The sequence below is a fragment of the Aythya fuligula genome, chromosome 2 (genome assembly GCF_009819795.1).
Source record: "Aythya fuligula isolate bAytFul2 chromosome 2, bAytFul2.pri, whole genome shotgun sequence".
Classification (NCBI taxonomy): domain Eukaryota; kingdom Metazoa; phylum Chordata; class Aves; order Anseriformes; family Anatidae; genus Aythya; species Aythya fuligula.
In genome coordinates, this window is record NC_045560.1 from 21,563,725 (window position 1) to 21,582,471 (window position 18,747).

Sequence of the window (18,747 nt, forward strand, 5' to 3'; positions counted from 1 at the left end):
AAATACTTCTTTTTCACTCTAAGAAAAACTCTTATCAGAGAAATCATTATATAAAATATTTGTATATGATTGCAATGTATTTCAAAACTCCATAACAGGATTTTAATGAAAATACTTTTTTGCTACATCAAATTCATATTGTTGCTTTAATTTCTTTTTAACACAGATCTCTTAAATAATCTGGTATCAAAACAAAATCTTTCAGCATCTAAGACATGCAAGTGAATTTACAGTCATCACTTCAACCACCACATGATTTCTTGTGCTTCTCTCCTACCTGCTCCCCAGAGTGTCTTTCCCTGTATGGGTTACTCTCTTTTCCCACTCCAACCTTCTCACACAACAAACACATTGAACTCCTTCAGATATCAGAACTCTGTGTTACTTCCCCCTTCTCCAAGTGAGCTCTACAAAGTGCCCAAGGACACTGAACACTTGCTGCAAGGATTCAGAACTCATACCCCATTGATGACAATACAGCTCAAGAAAGGAATGCTTGCATTTCACTTAAGAAGGAGCAGGGCAGAAGTTGTCACTTTTACATGAACATAACCAAGTTTTTGTACTGTAAATCCCTTCCTTTTCTCCCTCATTTAACATCTCTCTAATTCCCATGTGTCCATTCAAATCACAATGAAAAAAATCTGACTTTTTAAAGTTAGGTTACAATCTCTACTTACATCAGTCTTGTAAGCCTAAATCAATGTAAAATCTTCTCTGGAAATACATATACAATATCATAACTGTCAGCGTTAGTCACTAACACGTAAAACTTCATAAGCAAAAAAGCTGAAATTAAGACTTAAGTGCTGTAGAAGCCTCCTCGGATATTCAATGTTTTAATGTCACAATATAATTTTTATTAGTAACTGAAGTTAAGCAGAGAGCAGTTTCCTACATTTAACTTGTGTCATGCTCATCAATCACCTTCAAGAAAAGTGCTCGGTAAGCTTAGCTTCACTTTCAATTCATCCCAGTCCATACTTAAAAATTAGTCTGAATATTCTATCCCTTTTAGTAGATATACAATCACCTTATGCAATTAATATTTATTTAACGAATTAGGGTGATAATTACCTCCACATACGTTCCCTTAAGATCTACTCCTCCTCCATATTCCACACACGTATCTAAGAATATTTGCTTACATACTGATTACCAACACGCCCTTCCTGCATTGTTTTTAATTACCACCGCTATGCTCCTCAGAGTCCGCTTTAATCTACAGGATAACATTTATAAAGAAAATACATAGCAAATAAACAAGTGGGGGGGGGGGGGGGGGGGGGGGGAAGTGTTAGACAAACTGCACAAAAGTTTTAAAGCAGATAAATATAGAATTCATGTTTTACTTTTGTCATCCTAAATAGACATAAAGGGAAAAGGAAATTTAACAATTTGAATGGGATTTTCAGACAGTTTAATGTATTTAAATCCGTGTGTGTCTCAGTTATTTTGTCTCTGGAGATGGTAGAAGGCTGAGCAAGTGTAGGGTATAATTACCATGAGCATACAAGTATTACCTATTGAATAGCCCTAAAAAGATAGCCTTGAAATAGGCAACAGTAGGGAAATAGAAAAAGAGAAGGGTATATTTAAAAGTAAGAGATTTTATGTTTTTCTGAGCATTTATAGCAACTTTGTGTTTTTGTGTTTTTTTTTTTTTTCTTGGAAGCAAAGTCAGTTCTATTGAATTGATATCCAAGAACTAATATGAAACTCAGGTATAAGTTACACCACTGCTTGGCTATACTATATTTGGCAGTGTCTACATTTTACAGAAGTGTCTCTCTCATGTTCAGTAGTACTAATTATAGAAAATGCTGTCACATTGAAAGACTACATATTACTCAGTGTATACCTTCATACAACCAATTATTACTGCAAATGAAGGCTGTAAGATAAGTACTGTCCATTACCTATTAATTATCTGAGACTTCTGCTATGTTCATTTTACCTGAGAAAGAATACATGATAAAACTTTCAGAAATAACTGTGTTTTTAATGTATACATTATTATATAAATAACTGCGTTCATTTATGAGTAGGATAAACAATGTGTTAGAACTGCAAGCAACAAAAATCATGAACAATGGACATTAATTGCTAAGCCAGTATTTATAAAAGTAGGCTACATGTTCAGGAGCTTAGTAGTCCAGGACCAGGACCATTAGTCTACAATGATTTTGTTACGGTAACTCCTTCTGAAAACTAATAAAGTAACAGGAAATCTTCAAAATCAAATGATCTTTCATATATGTCAAATACAACTTCAAAATATATATATATAAAAAAAAAAAACACCTTTCTCATTAATTCATAAAAACTTACAAATACATCCGCAAAGATTTTTGGACTGACCACATTCCCTGTTCCCCTGCGCTGCTCAGGGGAAGGAGGTGGAAGAGGGTGGTTGGGGCGAAGATGTTTTTAGTTTGTATTTAGTTTTTCGCTGCTCTAGCTTGTTAGTAATAGGCAATACATTTCTTTAATGCTGAGTCTGTTCTGCCCACGATGATAACTGTTGAGTGATCTCGCTGTCCTTATCTCAATCCCTGAACCCTTTCCATCAAATTTTCTCCCCCATTCCCTTTGAGGAGTGAGATCAGTTGTGGTGGAGCTCAGCTACTCAGCAAGGTAGAACCACCACACCACGTGTCTCCATTTTCCTCCTTGCTCCATGAGAAACAAGCTAGTCCAAGAGCTTCCTGGTTTCTGTATGACACATACACTGGATGACTAGGGATGACTACGTAAAATGCTACTTACATTGGGTAACTTGAGGGGGTAGGAAAAAAGATAAGAACTGGTTTAGAAGACTATCAAGCATGCAATTTTACTGTTTTCTCTTGTACAAACAGGCATGGAAACAACAAAAGGATAACGAGCTAACCAGAACACAGACTCACAGAGGCAGTGATTAAGCCATAAGGACTCAGGACAAAGTTAAACAAGTAGCAACACAGAGAAGCCATTTCTGAATGACAGGTTTTCAATACCCAAATCCCTCTCGATGAACAGACAGCACTGCAAAATGTTTCTATTTTCTTAACCATTGCTATCTTCACCCAGTCACCAACTTCCTATTTTTTCCATTGCCTCATTGTTATTAACTACCATTCCTAGAGAAAAACTGCAGTAGTTATAGTTTCAAACATAAGTACTGATATGTCTCATTAAGTCAAAACAAAAGGTACAAACTTCTCAAGGCCAAATGCAAACAGATTTGGACTCAAGAACTAGTTAGCAATGAACTAAAACTCACTGAGGAATTAACAGAGAGCAAGCAAGACGGGTGCACCTCAAACTAAAACATATTACATTTTTTAAGTTTCCTTTTCTTTCTGTTTAATGAGTAATTCCAGTGTCATAACATTATTTTACTAGGAGCTGATAAACTATAGATTAAGTTGTGTAAGCACTTTGATTGCAAGCCAACAATATGCAGAATGTATAACTTTCCTGTAGTGAGTTGATTTAAAATGCAAGTCAAACACAATCAACAGTTCTAAAATAAACAATTTTCCAAAAACACTGTGTTTTAATCATCTTTTCATGTTGAAAAGGCAGCTTGCTCACTGAACCATTTTGGATACTACCAATGTTCCTAAAAAACGTAACACAAAAATGCAATATGCAACTGCAGAACTGGACAACTTACTAAAAAAAATAAATATATACATATATATATATATGTATATATTTATTATATATATATATATATTTATTATATATATATATATTTATTTATTTATTATATATATCTCTGATATATATATATATCAGAGATTTAAAAAGCTGTTTTGATTGACTCCAAGTGAGACAAATTCTAGATCACTGTAAGAACCTGATACACAAAACATGCAGAAAGTATCAAGTTAATTCCAATTAAAAAGAGGGAGCTGTGGAGGGGTTCTAACTTGCTAAAGCAGTATTATTTTTTTTTTTGGTTGAATTAAGGGAAGAAAGATAAAAGTGGTTGCTATTTGTGATTTGCTGTACCCAAGGTATGGCAATATAAAAAGTAACAGTAGCACAATTGTATGCATGCAGTTAGCCATTCTGTTACTGGACTGTAACTAATTTATCTTAGGAGAAAATGAAACTTCTTTGCAGCACAACAGGTATCCAGCAACTACCTTGGATGAAAACAAATTGTTAGCATTGTCTGGGACAATGTGCCAGATAACACTATGCAACAAAAAATGCCACTTAATAAATAATACAATCCTTCTAGTCTATTTTGGCTTTTGGTATAAGGTGATTTCTATCTACAGTGTTGCAGGGCATGCAATTTAAAGACTAGTACAAAAGAAAATCCATAAAATAGAGGCTACATACTCTAAACTTCTGCCAAGACCAGACAGTTTGCATCAGACCAGAACCGGTGAAGAAATTAAAACAGATGCCAGTTCTGATGACCAGTATCCCTGCCATAGGAACTTAAATTGCAGAAGAGTTACAAACAGTGTAGCATATCTGCCTTAAACTTAATGGGGAATTCTGCCTTGCTTTACCTTGCTGTAGCATGACATAATCCATCAAAACAAAGAAAACACACTATCAGCAAGTTTTAACAGAATCTGATGTTAAGCAATGAGTCAGCTGGCAGCTTATTACAAGCAGGGTAAGTATTACAAAGGTTAAAGTCACAGCCAGTATAAAACTACTGTTGTTTCGTTCTGTTTTTAAAATCACTGCAGAAATTCCAGCTGTCGTGGAGACATCTAGCTGTATGTTGCCAGAAGATTTGTCTGTACTCCCAAGCAGCTGTCTCTTGCAGCCAAACACATTTGAGCACTGCTCAGGGTAAGTCACTGTGAGGCTAAATCTTGCCTATGCAAAAGCTTTCAGTGATGAACTAGAGTACTGAAACCTTCAATAATAATATTATTGTTACAGGCTCAGCAGCAACACACACACAGCAGAAATACAGTTTTACATATAGGGACTAACAGCATTATTAATAACTTACCAGCTGTTTGTTATCCTAACCGGAGTGATACACAACAGCACAGCAGTCTCAATACACCATGCTATTTATAAACACTCCTCTAGAGACCATCTCTAATCCCAAGGAATAAGCTTATTTTCGAACCTGTCCTTCGGAACAAAAATCCCAGGTGGGAATTTGCTGTCTGACATCCTGTACTGTTTCCCACAGTCTTACAAGGCAGTCCGAGTCCTCCTGAAAGAAGCCTTTCTCTAAACAGCAGCAACGGCACCACTCTCTTTTTGATGCCATTCCTTATGTGAATTATTTCAGAGAATGCTTGGGGGGGATGTATTTAATACATGTCCAAAATCTGAATACAGCGTAAAAACAATATTTCAGTGTATCTATCACGTTTTTATTCAGTGTTGTATTTTTATTTGCTATCTCAACTCACATTTTAGCTTTTCGTGTCCAAGAAATGAGGCCACACATAAAGTCTATGAGAAAGTTCATTAAATAATTAATAATGGAAGCATTAATGGCCTGTATCAAGGTGGGTTTCATTCAATAGCACATTTTCAAAATGAACAGTTAATAAAGCCCTGATGTCATAAAACGGCTTCTCAAAACAAAAACACAGCCTCATTTCTGTGACAAAGAGGGGGCAGCAGATGCTTTCTATTTTGGTTCTAGCAAAGCTTCTACACTGTCTTATAGTCTCCTTATCACTCAACTGGTGAAATATTGGTTGGATGGAAGGGTGATAAGGTGGGCGGAAAGCTGGCTGGACTGCTAAGATCAAAGAGCTATCACCAGTAGTGCAAATTCCAGCTCTTGGGACCAGTACTGCTAAATGTACTGCTCTAATGACCTAGATAATGGGAGGCAGCGCACTCTCAGCAACTTTGCTGACCAGTTGGAAGAAGCAGTCAATACACTGGAGAGCTGCGGGCTAACTACAGGGATCTTACTGTCTAGTAAGAGTCTCCTTACTGTCTAGTAAGGAGAAACTGTCTGGAGAAATGAGGTCTGCCCATTAAATTCAGCAAGACAAAAGCAAGGTGTTACATTTGGGGTAGGCAGCACTAGCCTGCCACCAAGAAAGCAGCTCCACAGGAAAGGATTGGCAGGTCCTAGTTGGTGACAGCAGTCAGCAGAGCAGCCTGACTGAAAAGATGACCAGCCACATCCTGGGCCACAGTATAACATCATAGCCAGCAGGCCAGGGAAGAGATCCATCCCCTCGTTCAGCACTTGTGAGACTGCAGCTGGAGTTTGCCTGGTTTGGGGTTCTCCAGCACAAGGAGGATATTGACACGCCACAGCAAGTCCAGTGGAGTGCTGCCAAGACAGTTAGAGGAGAGTCACGTACAAGGAGACATGGAGATCTGGGCTTAGTTTTGAGAAGGGCAGGCTAAAAGGGGACCTTATTGCTTTCTTCAACTCCTTAAACAGAGAACACAGAGAAGATGAAGCCTGAGTCTTCTCAGAGCTGTGGTCACAGGGCACGATGCAGCAAACAAGTAGGAACAAGGAAAATTGCAATCAGATGGCAGGTTTATTTATTCACTTGCTTACTATGAGGATAGTTAAATACTGAAATGGGTTGCCCATATAGGTTGTGGAAACTCTGTCCCTGGAAGCATTCAAGGCTCGGCACGGTCCAGAGCAACCTGATCTAATTAGACTTGTTTCAAGCAGGGGGGTGGACTAGATGACCTCTGGAGGTCACTTCCAAGCCAGATTATGGTTCTACACGAAAACCCCTAATGATGTCTCCTGGATTTACACTGACACTGCTAAAACATATCAGCTTGGTTATTCTGTTACACCAATGAAAAACTGCTGTATGTAATTCCTAATTTTAACAGATCAGTTAGTATCTCCAAAGGAAGAACTGTAATTATTTGGGCAGAAAATCTCTATGTTTTCCTCTTCCTTGTAGTACTTACTTACCAGAGTAGATTTAAATTAAGTTAAACCGAGATGTTTCAAAAGTCTTTACAAGATAACTAAGTTTTCATTCCTCTCATCTGAATGTAAGAAAGACTGATACAACAAAATTAAAGTCTATGAGATAATTTCTGAACTCACTTACCCTGTGCGCGACTGTCCAACTTTATCACAAATGTCTAAAATGAGGCCCCAGTCCTCCGCAGTGTTCATCTCACTGGTTGCTTTCTCTGATAAATAAAGCATAAGTAAATCAAAATACAATTCTTATTATATTTAAAAATATAACAATTTAACAAAATTGGCAATAAAGATGTTGCAACATTATCTCTGTATACTGCTAAATGCATTAATATATTTAATAAATTCATACATTAAAACTGTCATACCTAATTCTGTTTACTTTTCAAATGCTCGCTTGCAACCCTAAAGTTATATGAATAAGCAAATTAATATACATATTTTGTCCACACAATAAATATATACCCAGAATATATATACAAAAGGGTATCAGCTATCAACAGATTTACTTGGGGGGTGGGAGAGGGAAGTGAGCATTTGGAAATGTTAAGTTTAATACGACAGGAATACTCCAAGTATTAATTCATTGTTAGCAGAGTCAGACATAACAGCATTTACCCCATTGTCAGACACTAAGTTGCTGTGTCTTGCATTTGCTTCATACGTATTTTCTCCTTTCTCCTCAATAAGGAGGCTTCAACAATTCATTAATAGTCACTAAACTTTTATCTCCCCATTCTCGTCTCTGCTTTGGTGATATATTCCACCTTCGCTTTTCAGCTACAGACTGCTAAACTAAAGCTGATTTGACAGAAGCCACTGGGACTCCTTCTTCCAAACCTTCTGAACAGGACAAGAACAGTCCCTGCTGAAAAGTTAAGAAATAAAGAGGGTAGGTAGAAAGAAAAATCAAATAACAAAAATAAGAAAAACCCTGAGCAGACAACATGCTAACATATGGCACTAAGAAACACCAGCAGATCAACTGACAACTTCTTTTTTTTTTTTGGTCTGCTGATGTTCTAAATCACACTTAGGGCTAGCACAACTAACAGAGAAATTCTTGGGTTTTAAATCTTAGTCATAAAGAAGACAGAATGGTGGAACCCAGACATCAAGCGAAATAAGAATGCCAAAACATGACCACAGAGCAATGAGGCTGCACCCCGTTTATATCAATGAGCATTGTTCCATTACCTGAGAATTTCAATTCTGGTTTTGAGGATACCTTATAACATACAAGTAAATGAGATACTAAATAAAGCCGAGGAGAAAAACAGACTGCAGACAGCTGGTCAGCACAGTCCGGAGCCAAGCTAGACAAACCGCACGGAGGCAGTTTAGTTCCAGGATTCCCCTGTTGAAGTTCGTTGCCAGTTTTGCTGGAGCTGGACCAGCTCCATTCAAAGTGTGTCTACACAGCGCCCTGCAGAGCCCTAACGTGCAGCCAGGCTTAGAGCTCACGTGCAGCCTCGCACACCCACACAGTTCACCCCTGCCCCATGCTGTCCTTCAGCCAGGGCATCCTTCAACAGTCAGAGGGCTGAGAAATCCCATGGAACTGAAATTTGGGGCTCTTTCCTTGTTGCCAGAAGTACTGTCTGTTATGAAGATTAATGTAATTCATCTTTCTTCACAACATCAGAGAGAATCAGCGTGGCAAACTAAGATGTAAAGAAATGGATGCTGTAAGGTCTCCCTGGAGCCTTCTATTCCACAGGCTGAACACCCCCAGCTCCCTCAGCCTGTCTTCACCAGAGAGGTGCTCCAGCCTCTTGATAATCCTCATGGCTTCTTCTGGACTCACTCCAACAGCTCCATGCCTTTCTTGTGCTGGGGCATGAGAGCTGAATGCAGGGCTCCAGGTGGGGTCTCACAAGAGCAGAGCAGAGGGGCAGAATCCCCTCCCTCTCCCTGGCCACACTGCTTCTGATGCAGCCCAGGACACAGTTGGCTTTCTGGGCTGCAAGCACACATTGCCAGCTCACGTTGAGCTTCTCATCAACCAACACCCCCAGGTCCTTCTCCTCAGGGCTGCTCTCAATCCATTCTCCACCCAGCCTGTATTTGAGCCGGGGATTGCCCCAGCCCAGGTGCAGAGCCTTGCACTTGGCCTTGTTGAACCCCATGAGGTTCGCACAGGCCCACCTCTCAGGCCTGCCCAGCTCCCTCTGGATGCCATCCCTTCCCTCCTGCGTGTCAACCCCACCACACAGCTTGGTGCCATTGGCAAACGTGCTGAGGGTGCAGTCGATCCCACTGTCCACCACACTGACAAAGATGCTGTACAGCGCTGGTCCCAGTCCCAACCCCTGAGAAACACCACTCATTACTGACCTCCACCTGGGCATCGAGCCACTGACTGTAATTGTTTGAATGCAACCACCCAGCCAATTCCTTGCCCACCAAGCGGTCCACCCATCAAGTCCACATCTCTCCAACTTAGAGACAAGGATATCACGTGGGACAGTGTCAAATGCTTTGCACAAGTCCAGGTAGATGATGTCAGTCTCCCTTCCCCTATCCGCCAGTGCTGTAACCCCATCGCAGAAGGCCACCAGATCTGTCAGGCATGGTCTGCCCTTAGTGAAGCCGTGTTGGCTGTCACCAGTCCCCTCCTTGTTTTCCATGTGCCTTAGCAAAGCTTCTAGGAGGATCTGTTCCATGATCTTGCTGGGCACAGAGGTGAGACTGACTGGCCTGGAGTTCCCCAGGTCCCCCTTTTTTCCCCTTTTTGAAAATGGGGATTACGCTTCCCCTCTTCCAGTCAGTGGGAACTTCACCAGACTGCCACGACTTCTCCAATATGATGGGCAGTGGCTTAACAGCTACATCCACCAGTTCCTTTAGGACCTACAGATGTATCTCGTCAGGTCCCAGGGATTTGTGCACCTTCAGGTTCCTTAGATGGTCAAATACCACCAAACCGTGTTTTATGCCAATTTAAATAGCTTGGCTAAAACTAGAGATAAGATGGTGGTTAATGAAAACCCTAATCCACATCCACCTCACCAATTACAACCTTCACTTTAATTCTCAAATGGAATATTTTGCAGCTTTACCCATGAATACAATTACAAGTGTTCTACCACAGCTACATTTCTTCTTGAAAGTTGAACTTAGTCCTGTCTAAAAACTGCCATTTGCTTGCAAGTCCTCCCCACCTCCTGGTATTAGACAGACATTTCCTCCATCACCAAACACTGAGTAGTTTCTTACCTTATTTCAGTCTGAAACCCGGTTTCTGTGTGCTCTCTGTCTTCTCTAGTAATAAGCACCTCTTACTTCCCTTGGATAAAAATCAATCGTAGGACATGAGCAAAGTTTTCTGCCTCTAAAGGTTCAGTTAAATTCTGACTCCAAGGAGGGCAGTCAGAAGTTACTGGCACAGCGTGAGCGTTAGCAGTACAGTAGCTGACAGGGACTGCCCACAAAAAAGGCCAGTGCCTCTGTCAGAGCATTAGCGAGCAGCTATCACCTTTCACCACGCTGGCAGCAGGAGCAACAGAGACGCTTTGACGAAATTGCTATGTTGCATCAGTGTTTTGTAGGCAAAATTACAACTCAGGGCTACTTAAGTTAAATTACTTACATTATCATCACTTTAAATCCACGAACACTCTCTCCTTCAACACGAGGCAGGCATTTGCAGCCAAAAAATCCTTCACGTTCGTTCATTCAGCATTTCCTTACTCTGACTACCAGCTGGCACCCCACCCGTCTTCAGGTACAGCTGGCACGTCACTATCTTAGCACCAAAATGGACTAAAATGGAGGTGAAAACACAGATCTCAAGTCTTAAGGTAGCTTAATACAGGAGACAAAAGATAACCTCAAGTTAAACTTTGAAATGTTCTTCATCCTCCATCTCTGATCAAAAGTAATTCTGTTACAGCGATATTAATGTTTACCTCCGACTCCCTGAGTGCACCTCATCACTGCTACAAAATCTTATTTGGCTTGCTGAGTACCAACACGAGATCAGGGAACATTTCAGGCTTTACTAAACAACTTTTAAAGGCAGCACTGGCTCCTGCATGGAATCAGTGCTCTTTTAGACTTATTCATGCTATTTCAAATGCAAAGGAAAACAGAACTACAAGACACAGAGGCATGCCTTACCAGGCTTTGTCTCTAGTTTTCCAGCACAGCTCTCTCCCACAAAGTTGTCTCACTAATGACGGAAACGCTCAAGGTTTTGTGTGTTTTGTTTTTTGTTTTTTTTTTCTAGCATAAGCAAGGCCTACAAATTAATGTACCAACTTCAACCTCTGCAACACTGCACCATCCTTTGTTGCCTCAGATTTTAATTGTTAGTTTCTAAATTTTACAGCATTGCTTTCTTTATCTGTCTCCATTGCAAGCTCTCAACTTTCACCTCTAAAAAGTGGCAAAAGTTGCTGTTTCAGAGGAAAGGGATACTTAGACCTATGGCTTCTTTGGACAATAACCAAAATTCTGCATAATATAAGAATGCCTTTCTACATAGCTTCTAATAAAACAAAAGAAACACATACAAAAGTACCATCACAATTTTCAGCCAGTTGGAAAGACACTGGGCGTGAAATCAGTAGTCTTCTCCCTTTGCATTTCATCTGTCCTCATACAACCTATCACACCAAGTAAGACCAATTCCATCTTGCCCCAAATTCAGTCTCTAATATACAATACAACTAAAGAAAGAGAAGCCTAGGAAAACACAGAAAAAGACTAAGGTAAGCATTAGTTGTACTTCCCTAAAACACACCTGGAAAGAACCCCCCAGAAAGGTGACAGGATTGCTGACGTGCATCTACACCAACACACACAGCATGGACAAGAAGCTGGAGGAGCTGGAAGCTGTTGTGCAGCAGGAAAACTACGACAGCTCCATCACCAGCACATGGTGGGATAGCTCGCACAGCTGGAGCACGGCACTGGGAGGCTACAAACTCCTCAGAAGGGACAGGCTAGGAAGGAGAGGTGGGAGGTGGCCTTTTTGGATTGACTAGAGCTTAGTAATGGCAACAAGAAGGTTGAGTGTTCATGTATAGGAATCAGGGAGGAGACCAGATGTCATTGTGGGAGTCTGTTAGAGACCACCCAACCTGGGTGGGACTTTTGCTCATAAACGAGAACACAGGCTAGTGATTGTGAGAGTTCTCCCAGCTGCTGATGAATATTTCATCTGCAATTTATCAGCAGTCCAGGCTATCAGGGAGGTCCCCGTCAACTGGTAGCTAGCAAACGTGACAGCCATATACAAGAAGGGCTGGAAGGAGGACCCAGGGAACTACGGGCCTGTCAGGCTGACCTCAGTGCTGGGGAAGCTTGTGGAGCAGATTATCCTGAGTGCCATCACGCAGCACTTGCGGGACAACCAGGTGATCAGGCCCAGTCAGCACGGGTTTACGAAAGGCAGGTCCTGCTTGACAAACTGGACGAGGAACCTGTCCTTCTATGACAAGGTGGCACGCTTAGTAGATGAGGGAAAGGCTGTGGATGTTCCCTACCTACACTACAGCAAGGCTTTTGACAGAAAAGGACCTGAAGGTACTGGTCAACAGCCAGCTGAATATGAGCCAGCAGTGTGTCCGGCATCCTGGCTTGTACCAGGAATAGTGCAGCCAGCAGGAGCAGGGAGGTGATCGTCCCCCTGTGCTCTGCTCTGGTGAGGCTGCACCTCGAGTGCTGTTTTCAGCTTTGGGCCCCTCGCTACAAGGAGGACATGGAGGTGCTCAAATGTGTCCAGAGAAGGGCTACAAAGCTGGTGAGGGGTCTGGAACACAAGTTCTGTGAGGAGTGGTTGAGGGAACTGGGGTTATTTAGCCTGGAAAAAAGGAGGCTCAGGGGAGATCTTACGGCTCTCTACACCTGCTGCAAATGAGGTTGTAACAGAGCAGGGGTCAGTCTCTTCTCCCAGACAACTATCAAAAGGAAATGCCATGTTGTGCCATGTGAGGTTTAGGCTGGATATGAGGAAACATTTCGTCACTGAGAAGTTGATGAGGCATTGGAGCAGGCTGCCCCGTGAGGTTGTTGAGTCACCATCCCTGGAATTATTCAGAAGACATGTAGGTGTGGTGCTTAGGGACATGGTTTAGTGGCAGTCTTGGCAGTGCTAGGCTGGACTTGACAATCCTGGAGGTCTTTTCCAACCTGAATGATTTTATGGTTGTATAATCTCACCATGTCTGAGGCAGCCTCATCAACACAAACACCACTCAGCTCAGCGAGCTGCACAGAACGAAGACAGAAGGATTAAAGATCTGGTAAGAACGCTGAAAACAAAGTAAGACAAGCTGGGCAAAAATAGAGATTTTATGCAAACCATAACAAATCCACAGAACTTAAACAACCTTTCACCCAGAACTACCACAACAGAGCAGGAAGGTGAGCACATCAGAGAGAGATGGTAACGATGGCGACGACTCCACAACCAGGGTGCATCACAGGGAAGTAACACAAACAAATGGTGCCAGGAACTATTTGCAGAGCCCCACAAATCAAGCCATAGTAGAAGTGGCATTTCAGAAAGATCAGCACGAGACATTACTATCCACAGCAAATATATAGTGTTATTTTTATCAGCTAGAGGAACAGATTTTACATACTACTTTGATTATTTGCATGTTGATGTTATAATGTATGTTGCCACACCTGAAATGAAGGGAAGCACTTAAAGTGACAGCTCTTCCCTGGGAGGAAATAAAAAGAATTGCCAGTAAAGTACAGCTACAACAACTCCTTTGCCTAGGGAATGTGAGTTGTTGGCTTCAAATTTGCCTAGCTCAACTCAGAGTCTGGTGATTCATTTGCAAAAAGTGTGACACTAAAAAAAAAAATTTTGGCTATTCTACAGAAGAAATATTTATTTCACTCATCTGGAGCCTGTCAGCATTGCCATTTTTCATTGAGAATGTACACCAAAGTGAGAAATCCTTGTTCTTTAGAAACATTTATAAATAACTGGAGAGGGGCTGGCTACACCTCCTTTCCCACACATTTTCTGCTCAGCTCACAGTTAATATCCTTCTCCCTAAAACAATGCTGAGAAAAGCAGTAGGCCAACTTGAGCAGAACAAGTGCCAGTCTCCTGACAATCTGAACCACTCCTTGGAAAGTCATCCTTCCTTGCAGCCAGAGGTAAGTTGCCTCACTCTGCATTCTCCAGAATTCTTCAGGGTCAAGAGTCTCCTCGGCAACAATTTGCCCTCCTTTTGGCAAACAGAAAAGCCCAGCTTACAGAAAGGCACAGTTGGGTGGTTTTGAAGACTACGAAATGGGATAAATCTAAAGACTATCCAGATTAAAGAACAACAGTATTTTATTATGAGAAATTGCACAATGCGACTTGAGGTCAAAGCAGTTCTTACACCCTAATGTAAGAAACTGTATGCAGTGGTAATTTAACTTACTTACTGTACCTACATATGACTGAACACAGTCATACGCAATCCATGCATATTATTACATTTCTAAGAGTTGTAATAGTAAAATGGTCAATAAATACCATAGTTGATGAAAATGTAGGAAAAACAATGACATCAGTTTGACAGTACATTACTAAACTACCTGCTTAATTTTCTATTGGTGTAAATATTAAGCCTGAATCCTTCCTTTGTTCCCACTCCTGTGATGCCTCAAACCAGTACACCAGCTACAAGGCGAACAAGAATGACATGCAAAGCAAATGCAGGACATGCCTCCATTCCTTGCTGTGGGTAAGGGAGAAAAATCATTCAGAAGAGTTGCATCATTTGGCATTCTGGACATTGCTGAATGACGGATCAACTTCAAAAAGTTTTTATTTTAATTCCTTTCAAAATTAAAAGTAAACATCTCCCCTTTAAATTGGGTGATTTTTAACAACTCATACCAGAATTTGTATTTATTATAGCCTATAAAATTTCAGAAATATATTGAAATAGTAAGTTTATGCCACAGAGTAAAAAACTCTTCCAATTCTCTGCTTACAACATAGATTAAGTTTACAATGCTTAATGCCAAGTTAGAGTTAAATATGCACAGCATTAAGTCCAGCGTTACCGACTGTATTCTCAAGACAGCATCTAAATAACACTTGAGAACTGCTTCAGCAGTGAGTTCTTCATCACACCCAGCCTAACCACTGCTACCTTACCAATGAGCCTGGCATGACAGACTAGCAGACAGTCTTTTGGTTCATCAAGCACGTTACATCGTTACCTTGCCTGCAAACTTACAGATAAACCCACACTTCTCAGGAACAATTCTCTGCAAAAGATGTTATGACTGAGGTTATGAAACATGGCAGAAATGGACTTCATGTTAAACTACAAGTACATCATCAATTCGAAACCATCATTTGGAGAATTAACTATATCTTAACTCTTAACTATATCCTCAACAGTTCAGTATCTTGAAGGATTTTCTTATTTCGTATTTCAGCATTATGTTCCTTACATGGACACACTGTCAAAGTTTTCCACAGCTGATTGTGAAAACCCACACCAACTTACGTCACCATTGATTAGCATCCCTTCATGTTGAAATATTCCTAAATACGGTAAAAAGAGGATTGAGAAAACAGAAGTATTGGGACTCCTTGAGGATGACAATGACCTATCTCCTGAAATCTAGAGGCAGCTTAAACTAATATTTTAAAATGTTTAACAGTAGTCATTAACATTGTTTTGACTAAAGAAGTGCACCCCTCAAAATCTGTGTACAAAGCTGACTCCAAGTGGTACACTATTCCAGATGACCAAGCTGCACAGCATGAGCACGCTAACAGGATTAGGCAGATGCTGATGACCAGAGAGAAAAACTGAGAAATTTCTCCTCCTGAGCTTAGAGACGCTTATGCTCCTCAAAATAATGGCAAACAAGTTAGTCCCAGATGCATTCACTGCAATCCATCATCCAAAATGATTCCGAAGTCATTTCCAACCATTACACAGCACTAATTAGCTGTCCAGGAGGCAAGAATTCACAGCTACCCCAGCAACACTATCAACTAGACCGATGCCCAGCTTTGTATGAAACTAAGACCAGCTTTTGACTGCTTTCCTACTTCGGGAATCTGATTTTCAAAATAAAACGTTCTTGCTGAGCAGGAGCAAAAGCAGAGCACTCAACTTTCCTTCTGAGAAAAGAACTGTAAAGTAACACTACTGCTTGACAACTTTGGGAAGTTTCCCGAGAACACGAGAGCTTACTCTCCAGCTGACGTTATCTTACGAAGCCTGCCAAGAAGTTCATCCAGATAATAGCGCATTCCCAAGAGGCCTCAGGGAAGAAGGGCCTGGGGACACTTTCCTGGAGACTTCACCATTGCTGCCTCCATGGCACAAATCCAGTTAAGCGATGGATAAAGGCAGCAAGTAGCTCTGCCACCAACTCCACTGTCTGCTGCTTCTTTGCTCTCCCTCAGGGCACTATGAAAGGGGGCCCACACAAAGAAGCTGGATTTATTGCCTGGGGAAAAGCAGCCCATAGCCTTCTACCTGCTTTTCCAAGAACAATTTGAAAGTAAGCGGTTATTTACTAGTGTTCATACGATACACGGAATAAAGCTTTTGAAAAATATCTACTGGAGTCTGTACTAGGCTGTCACAGCAGGTAAGGTGTTGGTGGCATCCCCTGTCCTCAAAAATAGCAAATAGCCCACTGAAGTACCAGTTGGGCACTACTACTCCACATTGTTAAACCTACAGTGCTGACAAACGTATCTACCAGCCTCAGCTCTCTATAAACTCCCTCAAGCAGCCTGATCTTCACCACTGCTAGACAGCTGCCTTAAGAAGAAAACAAGCACTTTCCAGAACCTCGGCTATCAGTTTTTAATCGTATTAGTTCAAATAATTCTCACAGATATCACCGATGTTTCAGTCCTCTAACAGTCCACAGAAAATTGGCAAGCAGTGCAATGTCTTCTTTGTTTTCAGCTGCCAAATTATGCTACAGGACAGTGAAACAATGAGGAAAAGATATTTACTGCTCTTCAGAATATAGAATTGTTGGCTTTGCCATCAAGAAAATTACAAATTAAAGGGCAGCCTTCACCAGAAAAGACCGTGGCACACTTAATTATTCAACATGGGAAGAAACGGAGCTACGCCTCATTAAGATGCAACAGATTAACGAATCCTGATAACACACACACCGAGTCCGGGTAACACTCGCTTGTTTATGCGCTAACCCCTTCCCCCAGAGAAAAATACCTACTTTCCAAGCAGTTTTGAGTTGTTTTTTTTTTTTTTTTTTTTTTTTTTGAAGGCCTGAAGTAACCGAATCAGAGCCCTGGCTTCTGCAGTTGGGTAAACCGTCAGAAACAAACGGTGCATTTGTAGCTGAGAGGGGCAGCAAATGTAAGGTTAATGAAGAGAGGTGTTCCCAGAAACATCGGCCGTGTCACTCTGCTGTGGGGAGGTAACAGGGGAGCTGGGTGCTGGTCCAAATAGGAGAAGAAGTCAGCCCGTATCCTGCTGTATCACTCGGAATTACACCGATGGCAGCAGGTACGAGCGGAGCCTTCTTACACAACCAGCCGTGCCAATTTTCGGGCTGCCTACGTGTGTTGTTTTGCCTCGGGTTGGGCCACACGAGCAGGCAGCGGGATTTCACCCCACCACCACCCCCCCAAACCGTGCAGCCTGGCCCTGAAACCAGCCAGGTGGGGCTGAGACCTGCCCACAGCCCAGGCTGCACCCACCCAGAGGGGGCTTCGCGTTCAGGCAGCGGAGCCCAACCCGGGGCAGGGCGAGCTCCAGCCTCGGCCCCGCACCCCCCCCCAGGAGCCTCCCGAGGCCGGGCAGGGCCCGCAGCCACCGGGGCCAGGCCGCAGCGGGAGGGCCGGGGAGGCGGAGAGGAAGCAGGAGGGGAGAGCCCCGGCGGGGAGGGGGCTCCCGGGGCCGCCACTCACCCACATCCTGGTCGAAGGGGTTGGTGGCGAAGAGCGGCATGGCGGGGCGCGGCGACCGAGCCACGGGCCCGCGGCTCCTTCCTCCTCCTCCTCCTCCTCCTCCTCCTCCTCGTCCCGCCCTGGGTCGCCCCGGCCGCCGCCGCCTCCTCCCCGCAGGCCCGGCCCCGCTCCCTCCCCGCTCAGCACGCCGGGAAAGCGGGGCCGGCCCCGCCGCCACCGCCACCGCCCGGCCCCGGGCTCCCCCCGCCCCGCCCCGCCGAGCCCGGCCCGGCCCCGGGGCCCCGTCACACGCCAAGGGGTGGCCCCAAGGGGCTCGCAGGGAGCTCGTTGTCCCGGGCTGGCGGTGGTTTAAGGGCTCGGGGGTGACTGGGGAGCAGGCTGAGGTCGAAAAAGAAAAGGGCTGACGGCCGAGCTGGAGGCATCAGAAAGTGATGGAGGGGATGTGGGGGGCGCTGAGGTGGGCTGGAGCAGCTCTCCCTAAAGACAGGCTGAGGGAGGTGGGGGTGCTGGAGAAAAGAAGGCTCTGGGAGACCTTATAGCGGCCTTCCAGTGCTTAATGGGGTCTTATAAAAAGGATGGAGGAGGACTCTTTACTTGGGTAGATAAAGATAGGAAAAGGAGGAATAATCTTAAACTAAAAGAGGTTAGATTTAGACTCGATGTTATGAGGAAATTCTTCACTCAGGGGGTGGTGAGGCCCTGGCACAGGCTGCCCAGAGAAGCTGTGGATGCCCCATCCCTGGAGGTGTTCAAGGCCAGGCTGGATGGGGCTTTGGGCAACCTGGTCTGGTAGGAGGTGTCCGTGCCCATGGCAGGGGGTTGGAACTGGGTGATCTTTAAGGTCCCTTCCAACCCAAACCATTCGATGATTCTAATATTGTCACGTGACAAAAAATGGCAAAGGTACGGCTAATGTTCGCAGCGCAGAAACACTAGACGAAATCAATAGCCC

The 18,747-nt window shown here is 43.0% G+C and overlaps 1 protein-coding gene across 2 annotated transcripts in view; it reads right to left on the reverse strand.

The window, feature by feature from the left end:
- Positions 1–17,889, reverse strand: part of STAM (signal transducing adaptor molecule) — a 32,332-nt gene extending 14,443 nt beyond the window's left edge. Inside the window, exons 1-2 of one of the 2 annotated variants that reach the window (XM_032181368.1) lie at positions 17,796–17,889; positions 7,035–7,119 (exon numbers count right to left, since the gene is read on the reverse strand). In XM_032181368.1, coding sequence (XP_032037259.1) covers positions 7,035–7,119; positions 17,796–17,835 — 125 coding nt within the window. In that variant the 5' untranslated portion in view covers positions 17,836–17,889. Of the gene's footprint in view, positions 1–7,034; positions 7,120–7,528; positions 7,728–17,795 lie in introns of those variants that run through there. The other variant, XM_032181369.1, reaches the window with a different exon arrangement.
- Between the last annotated feature and the right edge of the window lie 858 nt (positions 17,890–18,747).